Source organism: Podarcis gaigeae (assembly GCF_964106915.1).
Source record: "Podarcis gaigeae genome assembly, chromosome: 8".
Taxonomy (NCBI): Eukaryota; Metazoa; Chordata; class Lepidosauria; order Squamata; family Lacertidae; genus Podarcis; species Podarcis gaigeae.
In genome coordinates, this window is record NC_139684.1 from 50,244,576 (window position 1) to 50,270,646 (window position 26,071).

Genomic DNA, 26,071 nt, shown 5'->3' on the forward strand with positions numbered 1-26,071 from the left:
CTTTTCATGTATTGGTCCAGTATTGGGGACAGGCAGGTGCTAGGTGGGTTGAAAGGAGAGTGATGAATTGACAGTGTGTTGGCTTTGCTCAGCCTGGGTCGTACTGAGATGCAGGTATAATAGTAGTAGTAGTAGTAGTAGTATATAAATAATATAAGAGCAACCAGCTTAGATGGCTTTAAAAGAGGATAAGACGGTATCAGTTGCTTCTGAGATTGCTATATGGAAACTCAGTGTCCAGAATTGGCTTATCACTAATCAGCAGTTGCTGGGTATTCAGAAGCTTCAGTGCCTCTGTGCTCTGTTTATGAATTTCCCAAAGGCATGTGGCTGGCCACTAGGGGAGGAAGGATGCTAGGTTAGATGGGCTCATGGTCCGATTAGATAGAGCTCTTACCTGAAATTGACTTCTTCCCCTTGCCTTTGTTTCTTTTGCCCAAGGTACCCAGTGATTTTGTCCATTGAGGAGCATTGCAATGTGGAGCAGCAGCGTTACATTGCCAAAGTGTTTAAGGAAGTACTTGGGGATCAGCTTTTAACAAAGCCCATCGAAGCTAGTGCTGATCAGCTGCCATCACCAACTCAGCTGAAAGAGAGGTTCATCATTAAGGCAAGTTGCATCTGCAGAAGAAAATGTGTTGGGGGGATGCTGGTGTCTCCCTCCTGTCCTCCGACGGAAGATAGCAGCTTCCTGCTCTTTGCACCTGGCACTGAAACACACAATCAAAAATACATAAAGTTTTCTGGAGAAAGCCTTGTATATTTTACAACCCTAGTATGAGAGGCTAGCTCAGGCTTCCTCAACCTCGGCCCTCCAGATGTTTTTGGCCTACAACTGCTATGATCCCTAGCTAGCAGGACCAGTGGTCAGGGATGGTGGAAATTGTAGTCTCAAAACATCTGGAGGGCCAAGGTTGAGGAAGCCTGGACTAGCTGATTAGGATGCACTGTCTATTCTGGTTCTCCACCAGCTATGTGGACTGGTAGCAGCTAACTAAGATTGAAGCATCCTGCACATCTGTATTGAAACAGCTGCAACTACTTTTAAGCGTATAAATATTCATTTGAAGTGCTGTTTGCCTAGCACATGAGAGGCACTGGACAAAGGGAAACATCACGAAGTCAGAAGGTAGCTTTTTTCCAGAATGAGAGGGTGGGGGACTCCTCTCATTTTGTACATCTAATAATATGAAACAATACATCTGTGAGAAATGTTTCCAACCAAAACAGCCAGTGTACATGTTGACAGGAATGCATTGCTCCTTAACAAATCCTGGAAATGCAATGTATTTCAATGAAAGCCACAGAGGAAGTTCAGCTTTTTGAATTTGCACGCTTTAGGCTTGAGCTGCTTTCCTTTAATAAATGGAGGTGTTTTATAAACGAAGCATGATTTGCACACTCAGCCTACAGCATTCCCCATCGTGGCAAACAAAGTAACCTGGAGAAACTGCATATCTGCTTTTAGGCAGAGGACTTGATGCGACAAATGAATTTGTGTGCAAGGAGGGAAAGCCCCCAAATTTTATTCATTTCATTAACGCCTCCCACCTCTAAGTTGCTGCCTGAGTAGTTGGTGGCTTAAAAAAAATTATTCAGAAGTTATGAATCAGTTTTAAGACTGGTTCATTTACTAAGGTCTGTTCTGTGTATGCAGAGTGATCTCTGACCACAGGGTGACGATTTGCAGTGATAAACAAAGAGAGAAAACAGCAGTGCATCCAAGCTGGTACGGAAGATTACATCAGATATTTGTAGCCCCCTCACGCAGGATGTGCTCTTAGGTTGTCAAAGCAGAAAGAAAGCCCAGCTAAGAGATGCCAGAGAAATCCCCCAAAGTATTCCTTTTCATAGCTGCTCTCTTCATTTTTTATTAGCATAAAAAATTGGGGCCGAAAGGTGACGTAGATGTGAACACGGAAGACAAGAAAGAGGAAAAAAAGCAACAAGGAGAGCTCTACATGTGGGACACCATAGACCAGGTAAACAATTTTTTTGTTTTGCTTCTATTTTATGGCACAGAATTTCACAGGTGACTGAAATAAATCCTACAGAGTTGTACTTGAAGAGGGAAAAGAACGCTGTTCGCATATTGCTGTAATCTTACAGTGCTTTTGTACAGTATTCTTATAACAGTTATTTTGCGTTCTAGAAATGGACTCGCCATTATTGTGCTGTAGCGAATGAAAAGCTCTCATTCAGTGATGATATAGAGCAGAATACTGAAGAAGAACCATCAAAGGTATTAAAACCATACATTTGTTTCTGTTTTCTGTGATGTTAAAGGCATAGTAGAGTCATAAGTATTCCTAATTTGAGAACTGCATTTCATTGCTGTGCTTAGGTTTTAGAGAGCATAACGTAGGAATATGACATCACTCATATGTGGCATACAGGATGGAGTAGCAAAATTCCAGGAACCTCGCAATCTCTGGGTGAAGCTCAGTAATAAACTATATGACCTGTTGCGTCACTTACAAAATAAACCTAAGAGATAATGTTTCCCCGTGGTTCTTTTTTCTTCTTCGAAGTATAAAAGTAGCCTTTGACTCTTACTGCTTGATCAGGGTTAAGAGATTTAAGTATAGAGGTCAGCATGCTTGCTAAATTAGTTTTTGTTTTAAACAGACACTTGGGCTGCCTAGGAAGCTTATGGCAATGGTGAAACAGACACATGCTTCATTCTCCAGCTTCTTAGCCACTTCACTTTACTGGATGCATTAAAAAAAACTTTATGAGTCCACACTTTACAAGAGAGTGAGGATCAAATTCTTTATATTATCCCATGGTGTAGATTGTCTCCTTTAAAGGGACTGCTGCACCTCCTACGTTAAAAGAGGTGGTCATCAGCAACATGTGGAGCCAAATGGCACCCCTTCCTTTCTCTTGGCAAGTGCTTTTCCAAGCGCACCCCCCCCCCCTCCCAATTTGGAGCACAGCTTCTTCAGATAAAACTTTATGCTTTCTGATGAACCCTACAAGAGTCGAGCTCAGTGTTAGCTTTATAGGGGAATGGCAAACTCGATGTTAACAAATGGAAATTATCGCCTTTTATACTGTAGGAAGTGAAGCGTGCTGAACTGCACTATGGTGAGAAATGGTTCCATGGAAAAATGAAAGAGGGGAGAAATACTGCTGAGAAGCTGCTCCAGGAATATTGTGCTGAAATGGGTGGCAAGGATGGAACATTCTTAGTGAGGGAGAGTGAAGCTTTCCCTAATGACTACACACTGTCATTCTGGTAACAGATAATTTCTTTCCTTCTGACTTCTTCTTAATGCTTTAGCAGTTTGCCATTTTCCTGGTTTTTCTACAGGAGTAGCATTTTGAGATATACTTATAGGAGGACACTCACTCAAGCAAAGGAGAGAGGAAGGCTTTGATAATTATCCCTTCAAACTTCTGAGGCTTTAAGGTGCAACAAGGAGGGGGGCATCTGAAGGTGTGCTCCTGTCCCACCAGCTGATGGGCAGTAGGACTGTGCCTCCAAGCCCCCCTCATTTTTCTCCTTCAAACCTAATGATGAATCCTGGTTTACACATCTGTTATATTTATGGAATGTTACATTTTCACATGAGCTAATTGATTTGCTGAACTCTACAGGTAAACATACTGAGCAAATGGACTTCGTGCTTTTGACTAACATTTCCTGTTTCCAGTGCCAAAATCTGTGGACCATAATGTCAGTTTCTGGCACGCTATGATTTACATGCCATAAATTCTTAGTCTGAATATTTGATCAGTCCCTATTTTCCCTCATCTTCCTTCCCACTCCTCTTGGTTCACAAGCTGAATAAATAGCAAGAAACTAGAGGCAAGTGTATGGATGTGTTGGCTTTAGAAAACTAACTGCTTCATTCTTGTCTATGTTTCCCAGGAGATCAGGTAGAGTCCAGCACTGTCATATCCGTTCTTCAATTGATGGAGATACCGTAAAATATTTCCTGACAGACAACCTCACCTTTGATAGTGTCTGTGATCTAGTTCAGCATTACAGAGAAGCACACTTGCGGTGTGCCGAATTTGAACTACGTTTGACTGATGCTGTGCCTAACCCCAACCCTCATGAATCTAAGAAGTACGTATGGCCAAAACAAAATTGTAGGGGGGAGTGAAATGCTACTTTTAATGCTGAAGCTTACTGCTTGTCACAGTTACTGTGGATTATGGGGAATTTGATTTAAAACAAAAGCAAAAAATTGGCTTAAGCAACAACGGTTTAGCAGTTTTGCATTGAATATGTGCTTTGACTTGAACAGTCTGGAAAGGGGATATATTAAGCCTGCTGGAAAACCAAGAGCTCCCAGATAGCAGACCAAGGCAGGCTGAGGAGATTTTAGTTATGTGGGATGCTCTTGCTGAGTCCCTTCTCTTCTCTTTCTGCTTTTAAATGACACCCAAGTGTTTTTTTTATAATTCTTATTGTTTTGCTATGAGCTGGAATGGTAGTTGGAAACTGCCATTCAAGGAGCACATCTAGACCATTTGTATCACAGGATATCCTGCTCATTTCGTGTTTGCTTTTATTACATTGGTACAGCTCGTTACAGTCTGTGTTCCAGTGTTAAACATTGATTTCCTTTTGCAAGTGTTGGTATGTGTTGGCTTATTCTGGAGTAACTAGGCCAGCCTGCCAGATATGTGGATACTCATGCTTGCCAAGAGCTTTCTTCCTCACAAAACCCAACTGAAATGCACTTTGAATTAGCACCTGCAATGTAATCAATGGCAGTTGGGAGGAGAATTAAACTCACCCTGCCCAAGCACCTCTGTGCTCTAAAGGTGCGGTTTAAATCCAAACCATGCCTGGTTATGGGCAGTTACAGTGAGCCCCTTTGAAGTTGTTTCCTGGCATCATAATGATGTTGAGTAAATTACGAGTGGGTGGCTCTGCCCACCTGTTGAAGTTGGCTCACAGACCTGTCGACTGGATGCAGTTCCCAACCCCCGCTGCGTTCAGGTGCAAACCAAGGAGGAACTACCACAAGATGTTGTCTTATATCTATTTTTACTTATAAAATTGAGGTACAAGATTGATAGCGATGGTAAGATCGTTCTCCCTGCCCCCAAAAGAAATGCACTGCTGTTGTCCGTCAATGAAAACTGGCTGTGTGTTATTATTGCTCTATTAGTTATTAGGGTGACCTTCTGCTTCCTGCAGCCACATGCATGTTCTTTTCCAGACTCCAAATTGTCTCATTTGGGCTTCTTATGCAGTGTGAAAGTGACAGAAACAAATGCTGTCAGCATTTAGCAGTAACTTGCTATTTATTTCTTTTATAACAGGGACAAAGTCTATACATCACTGAGCATCTGATGCCTGTAATCACAATTTTATCACTGATTGAATAGCTTTTATCTTAATGACCCAATTTTATCATTGAGTTAATGGGAATATGTCAAGCTCTGAACGCACCTCTCTTCCTGTTTTTGTAGTTGGTACTACAGTAACCTGAGCAGAGGAGAAGCAGAGGATATGCTGATGCGAATTCCTAGAGACGGAGCCTTTTTGATAAGGAAGAGGGACGAACCCAATTCCTATGCCATGACTTTCAGGTGAGACACAAACTTCGTAATTATGACCTGACCTGACATGCATGATCTGCAGGTCGGAACTCAAAGCTATTTGTTGCAAGGACCAGAGGGGAGTATGTAGTCCAGGTCTGACACAAGTTAAGGTGTGTAACAGTGAATGGGTATCGGAGGAGCCAGAAGCACGTAAGTGGACAAAGCAGGTAGATGGCTACATTCCATAAAGCAGAGGCCCGAGGAAAGCAAAGAGATGCAAGACACAGGAAACTCTGGGGCAGAAACTCCATCAGATAAGAAACTTGGAGAGTCAAGCCTGAAGGAACAGAGATAAGGCCAGGTTACCTGGTTCAGCTGGACTAATGGGTGGCGGTTCTCCACTCTGTTCACTATCTGTGCTAGTACTACAGTGCAGGAAAGACCTAGCTAAGAGCTGCTTACTCTGCATGGCACAAATTAAGACCCTATGGCCATACTGGCAAAGTAGGGGATTGGAAGATGGGTGGGGGTGGGTGGTGTAGGGGCTGACTAGGTGGGAATGGGGAAGGAGTGGATTAAATGCACGTATTTTGGAGCTTGTAATGCTCACCTTATGTACAAGGCAAGTACTGCAAGCCCCTGAGATGTGCATTTCTGAACCAGGAAATTCAAGGATCTCCCTCCGCCCCCCAATCTGTCTCTAGATAGCCAAATCACTCCTGCAAGAACTTGCCTAAATAGGAGGAAAATGAAAATGCCACTTCAAAGCTTAAGGACTGATAATATGACATGGCTGCTGCTGTTGTTGTTTTGTCTTTCTCTAAAGCTTGCTCTTCACTGTTTAATCCCACAGAGCTGAGGGGAAAGTGAAGCACTGCCGAATCAAACGAGAAGGCCGCCTCTTTGTCATGGGAACATCTGCTTATTTTGAGAGTTTAGTGGAACTGGTGAACTACTATGAGAAGCACCCGTTGTATAGGAAAATGAAATTGCGCTATCCTGTGACGGAGGAGCTGCTGGAGCGCTATAGCACGGCAAGCATTTTACCTTTTTAACCAAAGCACCAGGGCTTTGCATAGAATGCTGGGTGGCTTTCAGGGATTTATTGCGGTATGAGTATATTTCTCCCTCCGCCCACAAGAGATCATCCTAAAGGCAGCTTTAGCTTGCTGAGGGATTTTGGGATTTTCAGTATTATCCATGGTACCTCTGCACCTTGCCCATCCCAGGCAGCATATAAAGCAGAACCAATTGGGCTTCAGCACTGGAACGTGCCCTCAGGTACCTTCAGAATGTTCTCCAGACCAATATTTAATGCTCTGGGAAGATCATTGCTTTTTAACTATGGATAATGGGATCCAAGGTGGTGAAGTAGGAATCCCTTAAAGGTACCCCTGCCCGTACGGGCCAGTCGTGTCCGACTCTAGGGTTGCGCGCTCATCTCGTTCAAGAGGCCGGGAGCCAGCGCCGTCCGAAGACACTTCCAGGTCATGTGGCTAGCGTGACGAAGCTGCAGCTGGCGAGCCAGCACCAGTGCCGCACACGGAAACGCCGTTTACCTTCCCGCTATAAAGCGGTACCTATTTATCTACTTGCACTTAGGGGTGCTTTCGAACTGCTAGGTGGGCAGGAGCTGGGACCGAAGGAAGGGAGCTCACTCCGTCGCGGGGATTCGAACCGCTGATCTTATGATCAGCAAGTCCTAGGCACTGAGGTTTTACCCACAGCGCCACCTGCGTCCCTTTAAGGAATCCCTTAAAATCCCTTAAAACCAGGGATTTCGCTTACCTGGGATTTGAAACCAGCTTCGCATTCTGATTAAGAGATCATGTTTTATGCTGGTGTATGCCCTAAATATTTTGCTGTAGCTTTTAGTCCTGTCTACCCTAGTAACATGCAAGAAGGCCTAGTTGGCTAGTAGTTCTCTCTTTAGACCAGTGTGTCTGGCCAATTGCAAGTCAATGATTCCAAATGTCTACCTACAGGTTACAGTTTTTGTTTCGGAATGGAAGATGAATATATTAAATCAATCTGCTCTCCAGATTTTGGACTATAACTTCCATTGCCTCAGCCAGCATTTTTGTCCTAAGTCCTTATCCCACACAGGGGAATCCATGTGTGAGAAAATTTATTCTTTTCTGTGCAGAAAGCAGAAGCACATAATTTAAATTCTTTTTACCAATGAGTTCAATGATAAAATAATTGTAAACCCCCCCCCCCGGGTATTAAAAAAAATACTGCTAATAATAAAAAAAAATAATTTTATTATTTATATGCTGCCCATCTGACTGGGTTGCCCCAGCCACTCTGGGCACCTCCCAACAAAATATTAAAAACACAATAAACATGTTGTAAATCACTATGAAAGCGTCAATTTCTAGTTTTAATATGAAAAACCAGGCAGAAACCTTTGCCAAAATCCTACTGACACTTTTTTTGAAATCCCCAAAGTTATGATAGGGTGGGGAAATCACAAAACTCTGCTCAATTGCTACAAGTATATTTGGACAGTGTAATTTCTTATGTTAGCACATTAACTAAAAAGCTTTGAGTTACTTTTTTTTCTAGCTGTGCAATTTACTTTCTTTCCTTTTTCAATCTTAGGAGAAAGATCCTAGCTCATTATATGAAGTGAAGGCATATGTGGAACCTGGTGAAATAACACCTTCTGTGGTATGTTAAAGTTTTGCTCAAACGTATTCTTGATCTGAAAGAAAAGAATAGCTGACAGATCCTTTATCTTAATTTCCCATTTAGAGAATTGAAAGGACTGATTGTAGGTGAAGGTGTATTTGGAGGGTGGGAAAATGTGTGTGTGTGTGTGTGTGAGAGAGAGAGAGAGAGAGAGAGAGAGAGAGAGAGAAGAGAGAGAGACTTGACTGACTGACTGACTGACTGACTGACTATAGTCTAACTTAGCCTTTGCCAAATCTATAGGCTACAGCTCCCATTAGCACCTGCCAGCAAAATGTCTGGAGGGCAAAGGCTGACCTAACCATTGTTTCTGGATTGTATTCCAGTGTTTGTGGTTGTTCCCCCAAATTCACTTTGACCTAAAGCTCCTTTCCATTTGTTTCTCTTGAAGCCACAGAGAACTGTTAAAGCCTTGTACGACTACCAAGCGAAAAGAGACGATGAGCTGACTTTTTGCCGAGGGGCTTTAATTCATAATGTCTCAAAAGAAGTTGGTGGCTGGTAAGAAGACAGCTTTTATATTTTTGCTATGAGTTGGTGATGTTTTCTGTAGACCAAGCTGTGTCTCAACCATAGATTTCACTACGTGGCTTTGAGCATTTTTTAAAAAAATGTGAACCTCTCTATAATACCTCATTTGGATATGGTGTCTCAAATTTGATTAGTACATGTTTCTCTCTCTTTCAGGTGGAAAGGCGATTATGGGTACAAAGTTCAGCACTACTTCCCAGCCAATTATGTGGAAGACATGTCCTCTGATAACACAGAAGATCTTGAGAATCAGGTAGGAAGATACTTGTTATCTATATTCTAGAGTTTATGATATTCACAAAATCCATTCAGTTATTCCAAAAAAAGTGGTAATGCATTCAGACCCTTCTGTGTGTAAGGTTGCCTTTCTGGATGCTGTCCCACATGCGTACAGAGATGCAGCATTGTGGACAGAGGGTGGGACAGAGGGTGATGTGCACACGAACAGAAAGTTGGGCTTAGTAGCTCTTTAAAACTTCTCTGTATGAAGAACATTTGGACATACGTTTTCAAAATTTGTGTCAGAGCGTTTGTGAGGGGCTAGTTGCTCTGAAATACTGTCCCTCAACCAAGAACCTCACTGATGGTTTCACAGAACCATTAACCTTCCAGAAGCACGAGGAGTTCTGTGAGGGTTTGTGTATAGGGAAAGCATTGTTGGCTATTGTCCCCAGATACAGGACAAGAGGGGGTGTGGAGTTTGGAACAGACAGGGTTAAAACTCCGTGGTGCCCTGCATCTGGGAGGGGCCAGAAGCAGGGCTTTACCGTCACAGGCTTTGTCTGTGAGAGTTACTTTCAGTTCTCACTGAGAGACGCTGAGAGTCACAGCTCAACGGAGAGGCTGTGAATCTATGTGCTTTTGGAAGCACGGAGAATGCAGGAAAACTCCGGAAAACTCTGATGGAGAGACTGATTTATGGCTTGTAAATAAACGCTTCTAGAGATAAGAACCGATCTGTCTTTTGGACTTGATTTATCCCTTTCTCACATGGACTCAGGACTGCTGCATTACTCTGCTATCCTACCAGGTCAGAGCTTCCTAGCAGAGAAGGCTCAGAGGAAGCGTGACTGGACGGTGAATTTATATTCATACGCATAGAATGTGTATTGTCAGCTTTGAGATTCTTGGCATGTGCCAATTTCTCCCTATTTCTAAAGTGGTGACAGTTTATATCCCACCCATCTAACTGGGTTTTCCCATCATCTCTGGGCAGCTTACAACATATATAAAAACACACCAAAACATCAAACATTAAAAAACAAAATAATCCTATACAAGCAACAAACCAACCAAAAAATCAATAGAAACCAATAACAACAATAATAAACAGTTTACAGTTATACCCAAATTAAAATAGCTTCCAACCCCAACTAAACATTTAACCAACACCAACTTGACCAAAACAAAACTGGAACCAAAATTTGAACCATTTAAAACATTTTAGCCAGTTGTCCCAACCCAAGAGTTGTTCCAGCGTAGGAACAGTGCCCAATTACGTATAAGCTAAACAAGCTATAGCTTAGGGCACCACTCTTTTGGGCCCCCCAAAAAAATTAAAGGAAAAAACCCCTGGATGTACATTTCAAAAATATAAGATAAAAAACAAATAAAACCTATACAGTTAGAGCTTAATAATTTCACTATTAATATACTTCTTCTTAATTGTATTTCACTATTAATATACTTCTTCTTAATTGTATTTCAGTTCAACAATTACTTTGATAAAATACTTATTTTGTTATGTGCAAATGGCTTTAGATACCTATTAGGTCCATAAATTACCATATAGCATATATTCAACACAAAAAAAGCAGCAACAATTTGTTGTTGACAAAGGACAGCTGAACATATAAAGGGCCCCATTACCTTCAGTAGCTTAGGGCCTCATTAAACCTTAATCCGGCCCTGCTTCTGGGGGGGGGGGCGGACCGCCCCAGATGCCCTCACTGATGGGGGGGTGTCATTTGGCTCACTGCCTGCCTGCGACTCCCAAGCCTACACCGAGTGATCGGGATAAGGGGGGGAGCTGCGCTGCTTTGCTGGCGGCATTCCCCCCTTCCCCCTTCGTTTTGACAGCTTGGGAGAGGCTTGGGAGTCACTGGCGGGCGGCACACCGAATGCCCGCCAGGGGCAGCTTGCTCCGACCCCATGTGCGGCTCACTCTGCCCCTGGCTGCAGGGCACACACACTGCTCTGGGCACCTGAGTGGCTATCCTGTGGATGGGAGGGCACTCTCTGCGCCACGCCCCCCTCAGGAGCACACCCGCCCTGGGCAGCGTGGGCATATGCTCTGCCGCTGGTTCCAGCAATGTCCCAGTGCCTCCCAGGAGCCTATGGTATCTGTTCAGGGTGAGCCTGGGCACTGCCCCCTAGGCCAGGTGGAAATGGACCTTGCAACCGGGAGCAGCCTTCCCTCCAGCACTCCGTATGGCTCCCAAGCAGTTTAAAACTATAAAATCAATACATAATTAAAGCACACAGTAACAATTCCACTGGGGCATTAAAGCAGCCTCAATTAAACCATACAATAAGATGATCTATTATAAAACATGAGAATTAGAAACTCTTAAACACTTCACGCAGCAGTTAAAACAATAAAATCAGAAATTCAACTCTGCCTAAACAGGTGTGATTGCATGCCTGAATAGGTGCTAAAGTTTATGCAGAAACTGGCCTGGAAAGATCTTAGGGGAACTCATGCCTTTGCTGTGGTAAATGAGGCTGGACTTAACTTTCACCTTCTGGTGCTGCCAGGTTAACATGAAGAGAGCCCATGTTTCTTCCTTTACCCCAGGAGTAGTGTTGCTACAGCTCCTGGCATGGCAATGCAGATCTAAAGTTCATGTGCAATGCTTAGCCAAAAATCCTGACTTTAATAAGGAAGCATATGCATGAGCTGTGTGTGAATGCACAGAGCCTTTTGAGAGGTATTTTGCTTCCTGTGATATATACTTTTATAAGTAACTTAAATAAATAAATATTGGTGTTCAGTGTTAGTTATGCCAGTGCCCAGAAGATAGGATTATCAAGCTGGGTAAAGGATGCTTAGCTGTGCTGGTTAAGAACGCAATGGAGCGTGAAAAATCTGCAATGGTCTCAGAAAGGAGAACTTGATCTTCTGAAAAGCTTTCCAGCTCTGCCAATGAATTTCAAGGAAGGCAACTATTAGAATGTTAATAATTACTAGCTTTGGTAGTAGTAAATGGACTTCCTTAATCTTATTATCGCCAAGCAGTTTAATTTTTTATGGTTGCTAATATTATTCAGTGACAGGAAGCCCATACACTTCAGGAATGAATATGAGTGTAGCTCCTATGTTCTGTCAGCTACAGAATAAGTAGAAAGTATAGATCGAAGGCAAACTTGAAAAACGAATTGGTCACATCACTGTAGCAGTTTAATTAAGCAGCAGAACTGCTTAATTAGTGATCCAGAAGCTCTTCTTAAGCAATAATTCTTCCTTCATGGTGAATGAATATCATTTTTTTAAGAATTGGTCCTGGGAATTTAATGAATTCATTTTTTACATTCCAAGGACATTTGATAAAGGGGGCAAAACAACCAACTTCAAACATAATAAATCTTTTCATTTCAGATAATTGAGGACAATCCTTTAGGGTCATTATGCCGGGGTATTTTGGATCTCAATAAGTATAACGTTGGTATGTATCCTTCTGACTTCCTGACTCCTTGCATGTAAAGTAGCTTGTGTATGTGTGTGTGAGAGAGGGGGCAGTTTGTCAAGTCTACATATTTTTTATTCCAATATATATATATAATCTTTATTGCGGTCCAACGACCCATAACATGGATTCAGAATAAAATACAGATTCATACAGACAACCCCCTAGGGAAGGGAGACTGAAGCAATATTTGTTTAGTCATGGGTATGTTGATCTTTGCTTCATATAACTACTGAAAGAAACTTTGCCATGGCCACTGTGATATTATTGGACTTATTATTTATATATATATATATATATATATATATATATATATATATATATGCAGGTTTTGGTGTCCTCGGGTGTCTTCCCGTGTAAAAGTTGGGGTGTCTAGGCGACGTTTCGACGAGGTCTCACTCGTCATCTTCAGGCTGGTGCTTTCGGCTTCTTGTTACTGGAACAGAGCGGGATCTCAATGTTTGAGTTCCTATAAATACTGTAGAGGGGGTGTGGTGTCTAGCCTCCAATGTTCTGGGCAGAGAGGAAGTTCCCAGGCTAGTGTGCCTTTTCTTCTTTTGTTCCTTAATTACTTGAGAGATACCTTGAGTGATTTCTTGAGTGATATCCTGAGTACCACTTAGGTGGGTCATTAGGTGTGGATTAGTTGCTAAAGTCTTTGTGTCTTGACCTCTTGAACTTTGTGAAGAGTTTTCCTGAGAAAATGTTTAGCCCTCCCCACAAAAACTGACACCAGATCCAGAGGCACACAGAACGCCAACACCAATCAACCACACCAGACCCAAACCCAGACCCTCTCCACAGATGAATTACTGACACCATCCAGTAGCCAATCCATGGTGGCACCTCCGGATGCTGCACCCCCCTGCAATCCCTACACAGATCTGGCTGACACAAGCCACAAAACAACAGCTCGCCCCTATACACGAAGCCAAGCCAAAGCACAACTAAGTGCAATACAGCCATCTTCTCAGGAAAACTCTTCACAAAGTTCAAGAGGTCAAGACACAAAGACTTTAGCAACTAATCCACACCTAATGACCCACCTAAGTGGTACTCAGGATATCACTCAAGAAATCACTCAAGGTATCTCTCAAGTAATTAAGGAACAAAAGAAGAAAAGGCACACTAGCCTGGGAACTTCCTCTCTGCCCAGAACATTGGAGGCTAGACACCACACCCCCTCTACAGTATTTATAGGAACTCAAACATTGAGATCCCGCTCTGTTCCAGTAACAAGAAGCCGAAAGCACCAGCCTGAAGATGACGAGTGAGACCTCGTCGAAACGTCGCCTAGACACCCCAACTTTTACACGGGAAGACACCCGAGGACACCAAAACCTGCATTCCTGTACCCGTGAAAATCTACGAAAGCAAATATATATATATATATATATATCCATCCTTTAACTTAACATTGATTGCTCAGTTTTAGTCTGTCTGTATTATCACCCCCGGGGACACGGGTGGCGCTGTGGGTTAGACCACGGAGCCTAGGACTTGCTGATCAGAAGGTCGGCGGTTTGAGTCCCCGCGGCGGGGTGAGCTCCCATTGCTCGGTCCCTGCTCCTGCCAACCTAGCAGTTCGAAAGCACATCAAAATGCAAATAGATAAATAGGTACCGCTCCGGTGGGAAGGTAAACGGCGTTTCTGTGTGCTGCTCTGGTTCACCAGAAGCAGCTTAGTCATGCTGGCCACATGACCCGGAAGCTGTACGCCGGCTCCCTTGCCCAATAAAGCGAGATGAGTGCTGCAACCCCAGAGTCGGCTACGACTGGACCTAATGGTCAGGGGTCCCTTTACCTTTACCTATTATCACCCCCAATATATCTGAACTGTATTTTAATTTTTGAATGACAAGTCTTCTTCTAAAGGGCAATACTGCAATTTCTTATCCAAGTATAATTTTGGAGGGGGGATGCCGATTTGGAGGTGAGAGGGAACAGATTTACTCCTCTTTTAAAAGGATGGATTTAATGCATGCTCAGAAAAGAATGGGGAGCGCACAACCTCAAATAAAAATGCACTCAAAAGGTTCACAAAATTGTAGAGTGTTTCTGTAAGACAGAAGAAGCTGGTATTGTTCCCTTTTTGCCACTTAAAAATATTCTTGTACAACTGAGGTTGTACACTGAAGAAGTGTATGGTCCCCAAAGGATTAAAATAAAATTTGAAAAGGTATGAAAACAACTACTGGTGTCTTGTGGCAATTGAAAATCTAACAGATTATGGTGATCATCATCTGACACCCTTTTTCATGTGCCACTTCCATGAGAGGTCCGGAGGGTGACAACATGAGAACGGATCTTTTCTGCGGTAGCTCCTCACTTGTAGAATGCTCTCCTAGGGCATCAGGCAAAACATTCCTCTTCTCCCAGGCCTTTGACTAATGAAACAATCTATGGTCTTTTAAATTGTGGGATAGGGAGGGTATCATTTTCGTTTGTTACTATGTTGTGTATTTCTTTGTTTTTATACTGTAAAACCCTGTGATCCTCAGGTGAAGAGTGGTATAGAAATCTAAAAAATAATAATAAGCCATGATAAAAAACTACAAATAGATAATGCCAAATTTATTATGGCATCTGGTGTAGTGAACTCCGGTCCATTAAAGCTTACGTTATAAATGAAATTGTCAGTCTTTAAGGTGCCCCAATACTTGAGCTGCTCTCATGTGAATCAAAGGATACTATGGAGCAGTTGAAGAATGCCGAGGCTTTTAATATTACTGTTTTGTAATAAATGTATGTTTTCACTGATTAATGGGATCCTATCAGGAACTCGTGCAAACCTCTCAAGTGCTATTTGATGTCTTAAGATGTGTTTATTATGTACATATGATTTATTTTTTTGGATTCTCAATAGTAAAAATGACACAGGGAAAACATGGAAAGTCTTTTGTCTTTATCCTGGAACCCAAGAATCTTGAAGATGCTCCTGTTGAATTTGCAACAGAAAAGGTGGAAGAGCTATTTGTATGGTATCAAAGTGTCAGGGAAATCACAACGAAAACTACTGAAGAGGTACTACGGAAGCCATAATTTCCAGCACTTAATTTTTAATAAGAGTGATTTTGATCTGAGCAAAGACTGAAGGACCAGTATTGTGATCCACACCCAACATCTGATTCCCTTGGAAGCAAAGGGGCTTTAAGAGAAGCCTATATCATCACCATTTTTTAAATTCTGTATCATGCCATATTTCCAAGATCATGAAAGCATAATACGCACCTTTGTGTTTTGCTTTATGTGCCAATATCATGCAAGTTTTAACTTGAAAATAATACCTCAAAGTGTATGCAATCAAAGCAAGATTTTTTTTGGTGGTGTAAGTTTGGTGGTGTACTGCCAAAATGTTTTTTTCTTTAAAAAAACAAAAAAACCCCACACAGAACCTGAAAGCCAGAATTCATACTTGGAAAGTAGGGAAGTCTTTGTGCAGGGCTTCACTAGCAGAGCCAGTTAGTTGAATCCGTGCCTTTGTTTCAGCATCACTGCAATTTGGGCACAGAGAGTGAGCAGGGATAAAGGGAGTGTGCAGAGACAAATTTAAAGTTGAAAATTAGATTTCACAATTTTCTGTTTCTTTGACACCAGCTGAGTGATCTCAGTGCAGATGACTGCCCTGGACTAATGTTTTAACTGTGTTAAATCCTCAGGAAAATTTCAGGGTGTTCTGGGAGAAGAAGCAGTTAATTGCCATGGAATTGTCTGATTTGGTGGTATATTGCATACCGACGAGCAAAACAAAGGACAACCTAGGTAATGTATTTTTAATTATGAATTTGAACTCTTCATCTGCTAGATTGCTAGACATGATCAAAGAGTATACTAGGATGTGTCTAGAGAATAGCAACGAATATTCAAAGGAGGTTTAGATGCCTGAGGAGTGAGAGAGAAAGAGCGAGTTTGGTTGGCTTAGTGTGGAGAATGGAACACTGGGCGAAAACTTAACCAGTCTCCAAAAACATGTGACGTATGAGATTCAGTTATTCGCTGCTTGCTTGGTTGGGGCAGGATTAAAAATAATGGTTAAAAATTGCAACCGAAGATTTAGAGATTTCTAACTGCAATAGTGGCTGAGCATGAAAGCTGGGTGCCTAATGTTGTTAATGAATCTTTCTCTCTAGAGGCCTCTTAAGAGCAGGTTCAGACTTTGAGGCAATGTAATTCTCTGGATGACCTTTTTGAGATTGGTGGCAAGTATCAGAGGGATTAGGCTGGGCCACCCAGTGTCAGGGAGAGTGGCTTGCATTGATAGCCCTCCATGCTTGTGTAGGATAGGATAAATGGGTATGCTTGAAGACATCATTAGAGTGGGTTCTGAGGCTGCCCTTCACACCGAGTGATCCCATTTTCTGAGCAGGCTGTATGACCTGTTGGCAGTCCTTTCAAATTGTAGTAACCTGCTTCTCTTATTTCATAGAACTCAGTGGGAGCCACTGAAAATTAAGCTAGCCCTCTTCAATGTAACCATTCGTTAACTTCCATTATTTGGTTGCCCGACAGTGCATTGCAAGAGTGGTGAAACTCAGGGAATTGGCTTGCATATAGACTGCCAACTCTTTTTAAAAAATGCCACATAATTAAAACTTCATAAAATTCTAAAATCATAAGTGTTGCTATTTTTTTTTAAGTTTGTACATATATCTCAGAAGTTTATACACCGCTTAATTGACAAAAAACCCTCTAAATGTGTTACAAAACATTCATTAGATTTATGTATAAAACTGAATGTTAAAAACACGGAGACATGAAATTTATCAAGCTATACGTGAAGCCTGCGTTTTAAAAATACATGATTAAAATTACGTTTCAGCGTGGGCTTAAGCAAATTTGCCTGCTTCCCTGCCACTTTGCTGCATCCTGTTCTCTGGCTTACTTAGACCAGAGCACAAGGTGTAAAGGGCTGAATGCAGATTATAATGTGTCCTGGAACCATTGTTTGGACTTGATGTAGCACCAGTGCCAAAAACATTGGTCATCACTTGGAGAAGCATATTTAGTCAAGGGACAATGAAACTTGCCATCAATATTACAAAGCTTCAGTGAAGGCATATATTAATGAGCGGCTTCTTCTCACCTCTCTTTTGTAGAAAATCCTGATTACAAAGAAATCCGTTCCTTTGTGGAGACCAAAGCAGAAGGCATTGTCAAGCAGAAGCCTGCTGATCTACTAAAATATAATCAGAAGGGACTGACACGAATATACCCAAAAGGGCAGAGAGTAGATTCCTCAAATTATGATCCTTTTCGTTTCTGGTTTTGTGGATCACAGATGGTGGCTCTTAATTTCCAGACACCAGGTAAAAATCTCACAATGGAAGATTTTACCCATTTCTCAACCCACCCATCACTTTATAAGTAAGCACCTCTTTCCTTCCATGGTATCCTGCATAATTGCTTTATTCATACATCCTGAATTGCTGAATTCATGCATTTGGGGAAAGTGTGATACCACTTGTCTTTTATTATTTGAGGTTTTTCTAATCCCTTTAGATTTATTAACGTAGGAAATCTGGCTAACACATCTTTTAATTCTTTCTCTAGATAAATACATGCAAATGAATCATGCCTTGTTTTCCCTTAATGGACGGACTGGCTATGTACTGCAGCCAGAAAGTATGAGGAGTGAGGCGTATGATCCAGTGCCAAATGAATCCAAGAAGAAACTACAGATGATCTTGACAGTGAGGGTAAATAATTATTATTATGTTTTTAAGTAAATTGCTTATTAATTAATTAATTAATTAATTTATTACCCACCCTTCACCCTAAGGTCACAGGGTGGACTACAACACGAAAACCGTATTTAAAACAACCTACAGTACCAAATATAATGTGGATCCCAAAAATATAAATCTCAAGTGTCCATAGCCATGGTAAAGAGGTGGGTCTTCAACACTGACTGGAAGCTGTTAATGAAGGTTCCCTCTTCTGTGAGGAGGGAGTTCCATAGCCTAGGGGCTGCCATAGAGCTTGCACTCTCCCAGGCCACCACTCCCCATGTCTGTGAAGGTGAAGGAAAGCCAAGAAGGCACCTGAGAGGGTTTGTAGGAAAGGAGGCAGTCTTTCAGATTAACTGATTGAAGTTCTCATCTGTAAAAGTATGTTTACTTTGTTTTCAGCAGTACTTCTGCAGACTCCGCAGTCTGTAACTTCCAGGAGAGATGCCTTGTGGAAAGGAGCTCTTCCATGGAGCTCCTTTGTGTTGTATCTACCAGTAGCCTGTTTGGTGGCACACCCCACCCATAGGGCACATGTTCCTTCCCAGTGTCAAACAGTGCTTGCTTGTGAGTTCATTGCCCTTGCTCCTGAAGACAGAAACAGTCTTGTCCTGCTGTTGCCTATGTATTTGGCAATATTTTTTTGGTCTTCCTGGGCTTGAGAAGGTTGAGTCAGATTACCTAGATACCTTTCTATTTAGATAAGGGATTTCTGCAATGAATTTGCTAAAACAGAGTTTAGAAGAAAACATCTTAGAAGAAAGACAAGCTAAACAAATTCTGTCACTTCATGATATAATATAGGTCATTCTCATTGTCCTGACGATTGGTCATTCTCATTGTCCTGACGATTAAGTCCTAACATGAAGTATATTGGTGGCATAATCTTGAAGGTCTGTTTGGCTGGATCCACTATCCAAGTAATAAGATGCTCACAGCAAAAACTGAGCTCTTAAGTCACATTGGTTTCAGTGGGTGGGCCTGGATCACTTGTTGAAATCAGTTGTGACTTAATGTGGGGGTTTTTTTGGGGGGGGGGGGGAGATACCTACATAATTTAGCTGTTTGGTGTTGGAGTAGGACATGGGTTCAAACTCCCATTCAGCCATGTAGCTCACTGGGTCTGGCATTGTGTTGCAGCCGAACCTACTTCAATGGGTTGATGTGAGGATAAAATGTGGAGGGAAAGAAGTGTGTAGGCCATGTTGAGATCTCTGGAGGAAAGGTGGGAGGTATTAAAAAATCAAAAAATCAGCAACTAAGCTAAACTGTCTGAAACAGGTAATCGGAGCTCGCCATCTTCCCAAGCCTGGCAGAAGTATTGCCTGCCCATTTGTGGAGGTAGAAATTTGTGGGGCTGAATATGATAACAGTAAATTCAAGACCACTGTTGTGAGTAAGTACTTCTTAACTCTCTATGGAAATACGGGTTCTGTGACAATATAAAAGAAAGAAGTTGCATCGTGCGTTGGAATTAGGGCATGAAGAGTTATGTTCAAGTCTCCATTCATCTTCAGAACTTACTGTGTAACCTTGGGGCAGTCACTATGTGTCTCAGCCAAATAACTATCATACAGTTCCTTGGCTGGAATAACAGTATCATAAACAAATTAAAACAAGTGGAGCAATTGATCATGTTACATAGCATTGCATCCTGGTATGGCATAGTTGAAGGGGTAGCCAACTCCAGCCACCCAGGAGGAACATCATGGCAAGAGGAAGCCCAGCTTGGCTCCAGTGAAGGTACAGCTGCTTGAATGTTTCCTCTCCTCTCCTTTCTCCTTCCCATTTCCTTTTATAGCATCTCTACTAGGTTGTGAGCAGGGACTGTTTTAAGAAGCAGCTGCTTTACAAGTGTTCAATAATAAGAATTGCATCATTTTAAAACTCCACTAGTTACATACAAAGGATAGAAAAAGTGACTCCTTGGAATGTCTTCAGTACGCCTTCAGCATTTTCTTGAAAACCTGGGACATGGTCTGTCCAAAGTTAAGCACTTCTGTTGGAGGGAATTGACAGTGTACTTGATGTTCTGCTCGACATTAATGGAACTTTGGCAGGATGGTGCACAAGTTACTTTTGGAATTACCCATTGAAATTATTGAACCCAACTTGGTTATATGTATTAACTTCATTGAGTCTACCTTGAGCACAACTAGCACTGAATACCACACACTAAGTTCCCTGCAAGAAGTATATCAGTGAGGCTGTCAGCTGTCATGTCCCCCCCCCCCCGGCTTTATAATTCTTTTGCACTCTTTTAATTCCAACTTCTTGGCTGTTTTTCCTCTCTCTGCCTGCATTCTCCTAAAAAATAAATAAATCAAAAGAAGCCATTGTCTTGCTCTAGGCTTCTGATTATTCTTGAAGATAGCCCAGAGAAAGAGGATGGAGAATATTCTGACATCAGCATCACTGAAGATCATACTGCTACCTGATTATTTCATAATTGCCTTTTCTTGGCCTTTATTAGTAAAAGCAGTTGCCACTCTTTGTCTGCAACCAGAGACCCCTGAGTTAGCTCAGCCAACATCTTGCAGCTCCTGTGATTTGAGTCCACATTAGCCTCCAAAGAGTTTGGCTTTCTTCTTTTTCTGAGGTGTTCAAGCTTGAATGGGATGACCCACTTAAGAATAAAAACAACTAAACTTCTCCAAATGTTCTACAGTTGCCTCAAACCGTGGAGGAGCGGAATGTCACAGTTGCTTGCTTTATATCGTGAAATGTTCGTTTTATTACAGATGACAATGGCCTCAACCCAGTCTGGGCATCTCAAGAGCAAGTGAAGTTTGAAATCTATGACCCCAACCTAGCATTTCTGCGCTTCGTTGTCTATGAGGAAGATATGTTCAGTGATCCCAACTTCTTAGCACATGGCACTTTTCCCATCAAAGGAATCAAATCAGGTAAATATCAGGTATAACACTGACAGGTTGAACAAAGGTTTTGATAATTTGCACATTTCTTTGGCTTTCAGAACACCAAAAGGGGAGCTAGGAAGGTCTCCCTCAACTGATACTGATTGACCATAAGTGACTGCTGAATTAAGCTGGGGCTGAGTCTTTGAGTCTCAACTCTGTGCATACCATACATATAAATAAAACACTTTATTAGATCTTATTGTATGTAGTAAGCTAAGGTGGGTTTTTTTGCCATAACCATGCTGATCATCCAGACCCTGAAACCAAGTAAAACCTTAGCTGTTCTGGCTTGCAAGCTTTTGACTCACCCTTGTCAAGATTTTCCTGACCTGCCAACTGCTCAGCGTTTCATCATGCATAAACCCCACCTGGAGTTAATTATCCAGTGCTTAAATGATAAATTCTGCAACTACATCTTTCATTTCCTTAGGCTTTCTGTAATTCTTTGCTTATTCATGGTAGTCTGCTGCTCTAGATATACAGAAATAACTGCTTAATAATTCCTAACCCCTGGAACAATATTTTTTATCTTGCCTTTTTCTGAATTTGTATTTATTTTATTTAAAATGATTTATGGGCAAGGCTCTTTACAAAATAAAACATGCAAACAGCTATTCAGAGTACGGTAGAGCAGGTATTAAGAATTCTTGATATTTTTTTCTCTATGAGATTTTTTTCTCTATGAGATTTTGAATGCTCTTTTGTAGAACATGGTGAATCAGCAATAAATCAGTGGCCATAGAAAATCTGCAAGTTTTTTTAGTGCAAAAAAAAAATAAGCTCCGTATGTAGTATTTAAGCAGTTTTGAGATGGGGAGGCAAGAAATGTAAATTTAATGGCTGAAATTTCTTCTTCTTGGGGAAGCTCCTCCTCAGCATTATCAGTCCTGCTACAGTGGGCTTACTCCTATGTCAGTAATAAACTTCAGTTATGATGGAGTTAATTCTTTCAGTCTTCATCACACTCTGAACCTGGAATGAATCCTGAAATAAATCCCTGCTAAAGATTGTCTGGCTAGCTTAGATTCTACTTTGCTTTTTGAACTGTTGCAGAAATTGAGATCCCTTGTGGCAGCTTGTGGTTTTTTCCAGCTCTGGTTCATGTGACTGTCTTGCGATTCTCCATGATGCCCTGTCTTTCCTGCTCTGCCTGCTGCTTCCTAGTAAATCTCCAAACTCTGTTCTACTTTCAAGAATAGAACAGGTGAGCTATAGGCTGTTCCATCAAGTGTACGAGTCTGAGGCAGCCTTGAAGTTATAAGTTAACCTTTCTAATCCTACCCCTTTAGGCTTTCGGTCTGTCCCTCTCAAAAATGGATACAGTGAGGATATAGAGCTGGCTTCCCTCTTGGTTTATTGTGAGATGCAGCAGATCCTGGTAAGTGCAGAAGCTGTTTGACTTCCACCATCCACTAGGATGGAGACCTACCATGCACCCAAATGTCCCTTCACCAACTTTGCAGCTCTATTTGCAAAATTGGTGGTGGGATATGAACCCCATTCATGTCAGTGGGAGCTGTTTCTCTAAAACTAACTGCTGCATGGGATGTATGTTCATCAGGATTAAAGCTGGGGAAGGAAGGATGCTCCGCCCAACATGCTGCAATCCTAATGACATTCTTCCCACCTAAAAGTACCTCATAGCAATCATCACAACTGGCGGTTTAGGCATTGGGCAACCTTAGTCTTAGATGGGGGGGGGTGTTGTATCTTCGGCCTTCCCCTCTAAAAATAGGGTATCCCGTTAAAGGGATTTGTGAAGGAGTTGCTTCTGAGACAGGCCTGGGCCTCAGCACTCCTCTAGGTGACAATCCCCTTATTTGATGTAAGTCATTGGAATCCCGGCAGGTGGGCTGGAAATAGTCATACCTTGGAAACTCCTGCAGCCAATCGGAAGCCACGTCAGATGTTTGGGTTCCAAAGAACGTTCGCAGACAGGAACACTTACTTCCTGGTTTGCGGAGTTTGGGAGCCAAAACATTCCGACTCACAAGGTGTTCAGGATCAAAGCTACGATTGTAAATGGTTACCCATTGCCTATGCCAAACCTCTTCATCTGTAGACAAAGTTGTGGCCTAATTTGATTTATTGCGTGGTGTATTTTACTGGTAGCTCATTTGAGTGGAGGTGTGGGGAGTGTGTGGCCTGGGCCTGCAAGTGCCTCCAACCCATTTGTATTAGTAACTTTGTTGTGAGTTTTCCATTCAACTGTTCTGCACTCAGGTGTAACATGGCCCCTGATATAGACCCAGTCCAGTTCCTTTAATGGGAGAACATTGAACAATTCCTTATTAAACTCAGTGGGACAGTAAAAGAAGTGCTTAACTTTGATTTGATTATGGTGTGTGCATTGCAAGAAGGGCTTTCTTTTCCTTTTGAAGGAAGGTGAAGAAGATCTCTATTCATCATTTCGGCAACTACGACAACGCCAAGCAGAGCTAAACAATCAGTTATATGACACCCGACGGAACTTAAAGAATCCAAGCCGAGACGATTTATTGCAAGAGTTCAATAAGAACGAGGGTCAGCTGCAAGTGTATCAAGAGACATGTAACAGGAGGTACTTTGATGATGACACTGATCCCAATAAATCCCCAAAGATCCTGGATAATATAGCATAAATAAAGGAAGTACAAAGAAGAGTCCAATAGATTACCTTTGTTTCACCTTGATCTGCTAGGAACTATTTTCTCAGCCAAAATAGGCCTGGCTGCTTGAACTAGCAAACTCAACAAACAGGGCTGTCTTCTAGCTGGAAGGCAGCAGTTTTACAAAGCTAGAGAACAAGGCAGCTCCACGGTTCTAGCATACATGGATGTGGCACATAGGGAATTAAGACTATCAAATGTTCAATAAATGTGAAGATTCACCGTATTTTTCGCACCATAGGACGCACCGGACAATAGGTCGCACATTGTTTTAGAGGGGGGGAAAATATTCCGCTCTCTGCCCAGCGCACCTTCAGCAAAGCGGCAGGAAGCGCTGCGCAGAGAGTGGGAGAATTTTCCCCCTCTTGTTTTCCCACTCTAAAACAAGGTTCCGTTTAAGGTGCGTTCAGGCGGCTACCTTGGAAGCCTGGAGAGCTAGAGGGGTCAGTGCGCACCGACCCCTCGCTCTCCAGGCTTCAGGTTCCTTTCGACCTGCTCTTTGGGGCTGGTGGGGGGAAGCCCACCACCAGCCCCAAAGAGGTCAGGGAGCAGCGGAAAGGCGCAGCGGAGAGGCTCCTGCCATAGCCGCACGTTACCTCTCCAGCCGGGAGAGGGCCGCGGGGCTATGGTGTCTTCGCTCCATAGGACGCACACACATTTCCCCTTCATTTTTGAAGGGGAAAAAGTGCGTCCTATAGAGCGAAAAATACGGTAATTTACAGCCTATTTAATAATATTTATACACCACTTGAATGTTAAAAAAGCAGTTTACAATGATGACTCAGTATTTTCTTCCCTTAAAATTATGTATTTCCTCATATATCAACTGCTATATAAATGCAATGCTGGTGGGGGACTTGGATAGATGTATGTCCTGCCACAAGGCTGACTTTTTTCCTTTGTCCTCTTTTCAGACTGAGGGAGAAGAGAGTCAGCAACAGCAAATTCTACTCCTAGAGGAACTGGGTTTCCTTTGGTGCGTTATTTATAAAATCACCCGGTAAGAAACATTGCTTTATTCTGGAAGCGCAATTTAGAATGGAGGCTCAACAGTCAGAAAAATACGTTTTTGGCAGGGAACAAGGAAAAAATTACATTGTATATACTAGAACAATCTGTACAAAGCAACAACACTGAAGGGTGGAGTAGCTTGTATAGTAAACTTTAGTCAGTAACAATGTGTGATGTTTGTAAAGCAAGCTTATCAGTTGAGAACTCCAAGCTCACGTGTACCACAATGATTTTGTGCCACTTGTATGACCTTTGTTTTTATGATGGCCATAACTCCAAGAGCTGTGTGTGCTTTTAAGCCTTTCCAAATCCCACTGCAACACACCTTTATCCTTTTTGCTAAGGCCTCCTCTCTCTTGCTTCTTTTGGTAGGTGGAACTACTCTCCCAAAGTTGCCTGGCAGAAGTCTGCCACTGCCCTCAGTTGTCATCATCTGCAGTAACTTGCCTTTGAAGGCACAGCAGAAATTGCAAGGGAGAAAAAAGTAACAGATATTATGGACTGTGCAGGGTTATTTCTACACAATGGCTTGATGAATGCCAGATTTCAAAAGGGGGGGGGCTGTGTGTTTTTTGAATTATTAACTTGTAAAATCTTATCAGATTTGTTTTGGGTAGAAATTTTATTTTTAAATGTATGTATACAGCAGTGGTATGTGCGTGTGTGTGTGTGTATAAAGACTGGTTGGCACTAAAATTTACATGGGTTTGTACTATTTTGAGAGATTAAAAGGTGCCCAACAGTTAAAACTTTGTTTTACTTTTTACAAAAGCAACTCCTTTTGCATTGGCAAATGCCTATACATGATAGAATTGTTATGTGTGAGACACATTTCTGGTAGGCTCATGCAAAGATGAGTGGGAATGAAAGTATCCTGTATAACTTAAATCTGCAGGGAGATCCTTCAGTCCATAGCTCAGTGTTAAAGTTATTCTGGAATGTAATGCATAATGAACGGACTTGATGCTTACCTCCCCTTAGGCTTGAAGTGCAGGAAGAGTAGATGGGCAGTGGTGTGGGGGTTGTGACCCATAGATTTGTGGCTAATGGACCCCAAGTAAATGCTTTGATTAACATTTGCTTTGCTTTACCTAATGGAATTTATGCTCATTAGTTAAAAACCACTCACCTAATAGGCATGCCTTATTTGCAGCCTGTTACTGAAAGTTAAAAAGTGCAACTGTGGCTAGAATCATAGAACTGTAGAGTTGCCAGAGAATCCAAGGGTCATCTACCCTCTGCAGTCCAGGAGCACAGGTAAAGAATCCCAACAGATGGCCATCTATCTCTGCTTAAAAACCTCCAATAAAGGATTGTCACCTTCCACCATAGTCCTAATAATTTAG

The 26,071-nt window shown here is 42.1% G+C and overlaps 1 protein-coding gene across 2 annotated transcripts in view; it reads left to right on the forward strand.

Moving 5' to 3' along the window:
• The window catches only part of PLCG2 (phospholipase C gamma 2), a 67,604-nt gene extending 42,130 nt beyond the window's left edge, over window positions 1–25,474 (forward strand). For both annotated transcript variants that reach the window (XM_083749883.1, XM_083749882.1), the window contains exons 14-34: window positions 442–610; window positions 1,878–1,982; window positions 2,153–2,242; window positions 3,063–3,241; window positions 3,878–4,078; window positions 5,437–5,556; window positions 6,362–6,542; window positions 8,113–8,181; window positions 8,594–8,703; window positions 8,890–8,986; window positions 12,332–12,398; window positions 15,286–15,443; window positions 16,079–16,181; window positions 17,516–17,725; window positions 17,970–18,115; window positions 19,427–19,541; window positions 20,887–21,051; window positions 22,356–22,444; window positions 23,448–23,626; window positions 24,629–24,714; window positions 25,098–25,474. In XM_083749883.1, coding sequence (XP_083606009.1) covers window positions 442–610; window positions 1,878–1,982; window positions 2,153–2,242; window positions 3,063–3,241; window positions 3,878–4,078; window positions 5,437–5,556; window positions 6,362–6,542; window positions 8,113–8,181; window positions 8,594–8,703; window positions 8,890–8,986; window positions 12,332–12,398; window positions 15,286–15,443; window positions 16,079–16,181; window positions 17,516–17,725; window positions 17,970–18,115; window positions 19,427–19,541; window positions 20,887–21,051; window positions 22,356–22,444; window positions 23,448–23,626; window positions 24,629–24,671 — 2,596 coding nt within the window. In that variant the 3' untranslated portion in view covers window positions 24,672–24,714; window positions 25,098–25,474. The remainder of the gene's footprint in view (window positions 1–441; window positions 611–1,877; window positions 1,983–2,152; window positions 2,243–3,062; window positions 3,242–3,877; window positions 4,079–5,436; window positions 5,557–6,361; window positions 6,543–8,112; window positions 8,182–8,593; window positions 8,704–8,889; window positions 8,987–12,331; window positions 12,399–15,285; window positions 15,444–16,078; window positions 16,182–17,515; window positions 17,726–17,969; window positions 18,116–19,426; window positions 19,542–20,886; window positions 21,052–22,355; window positions 22,445–23,447; window positions 23,627–24,628; window positions 24,715–25,097) is intronic.
• The last annotated feature ends 597 nt before the right edge of the window (window positions 25,475–26,071 follow it).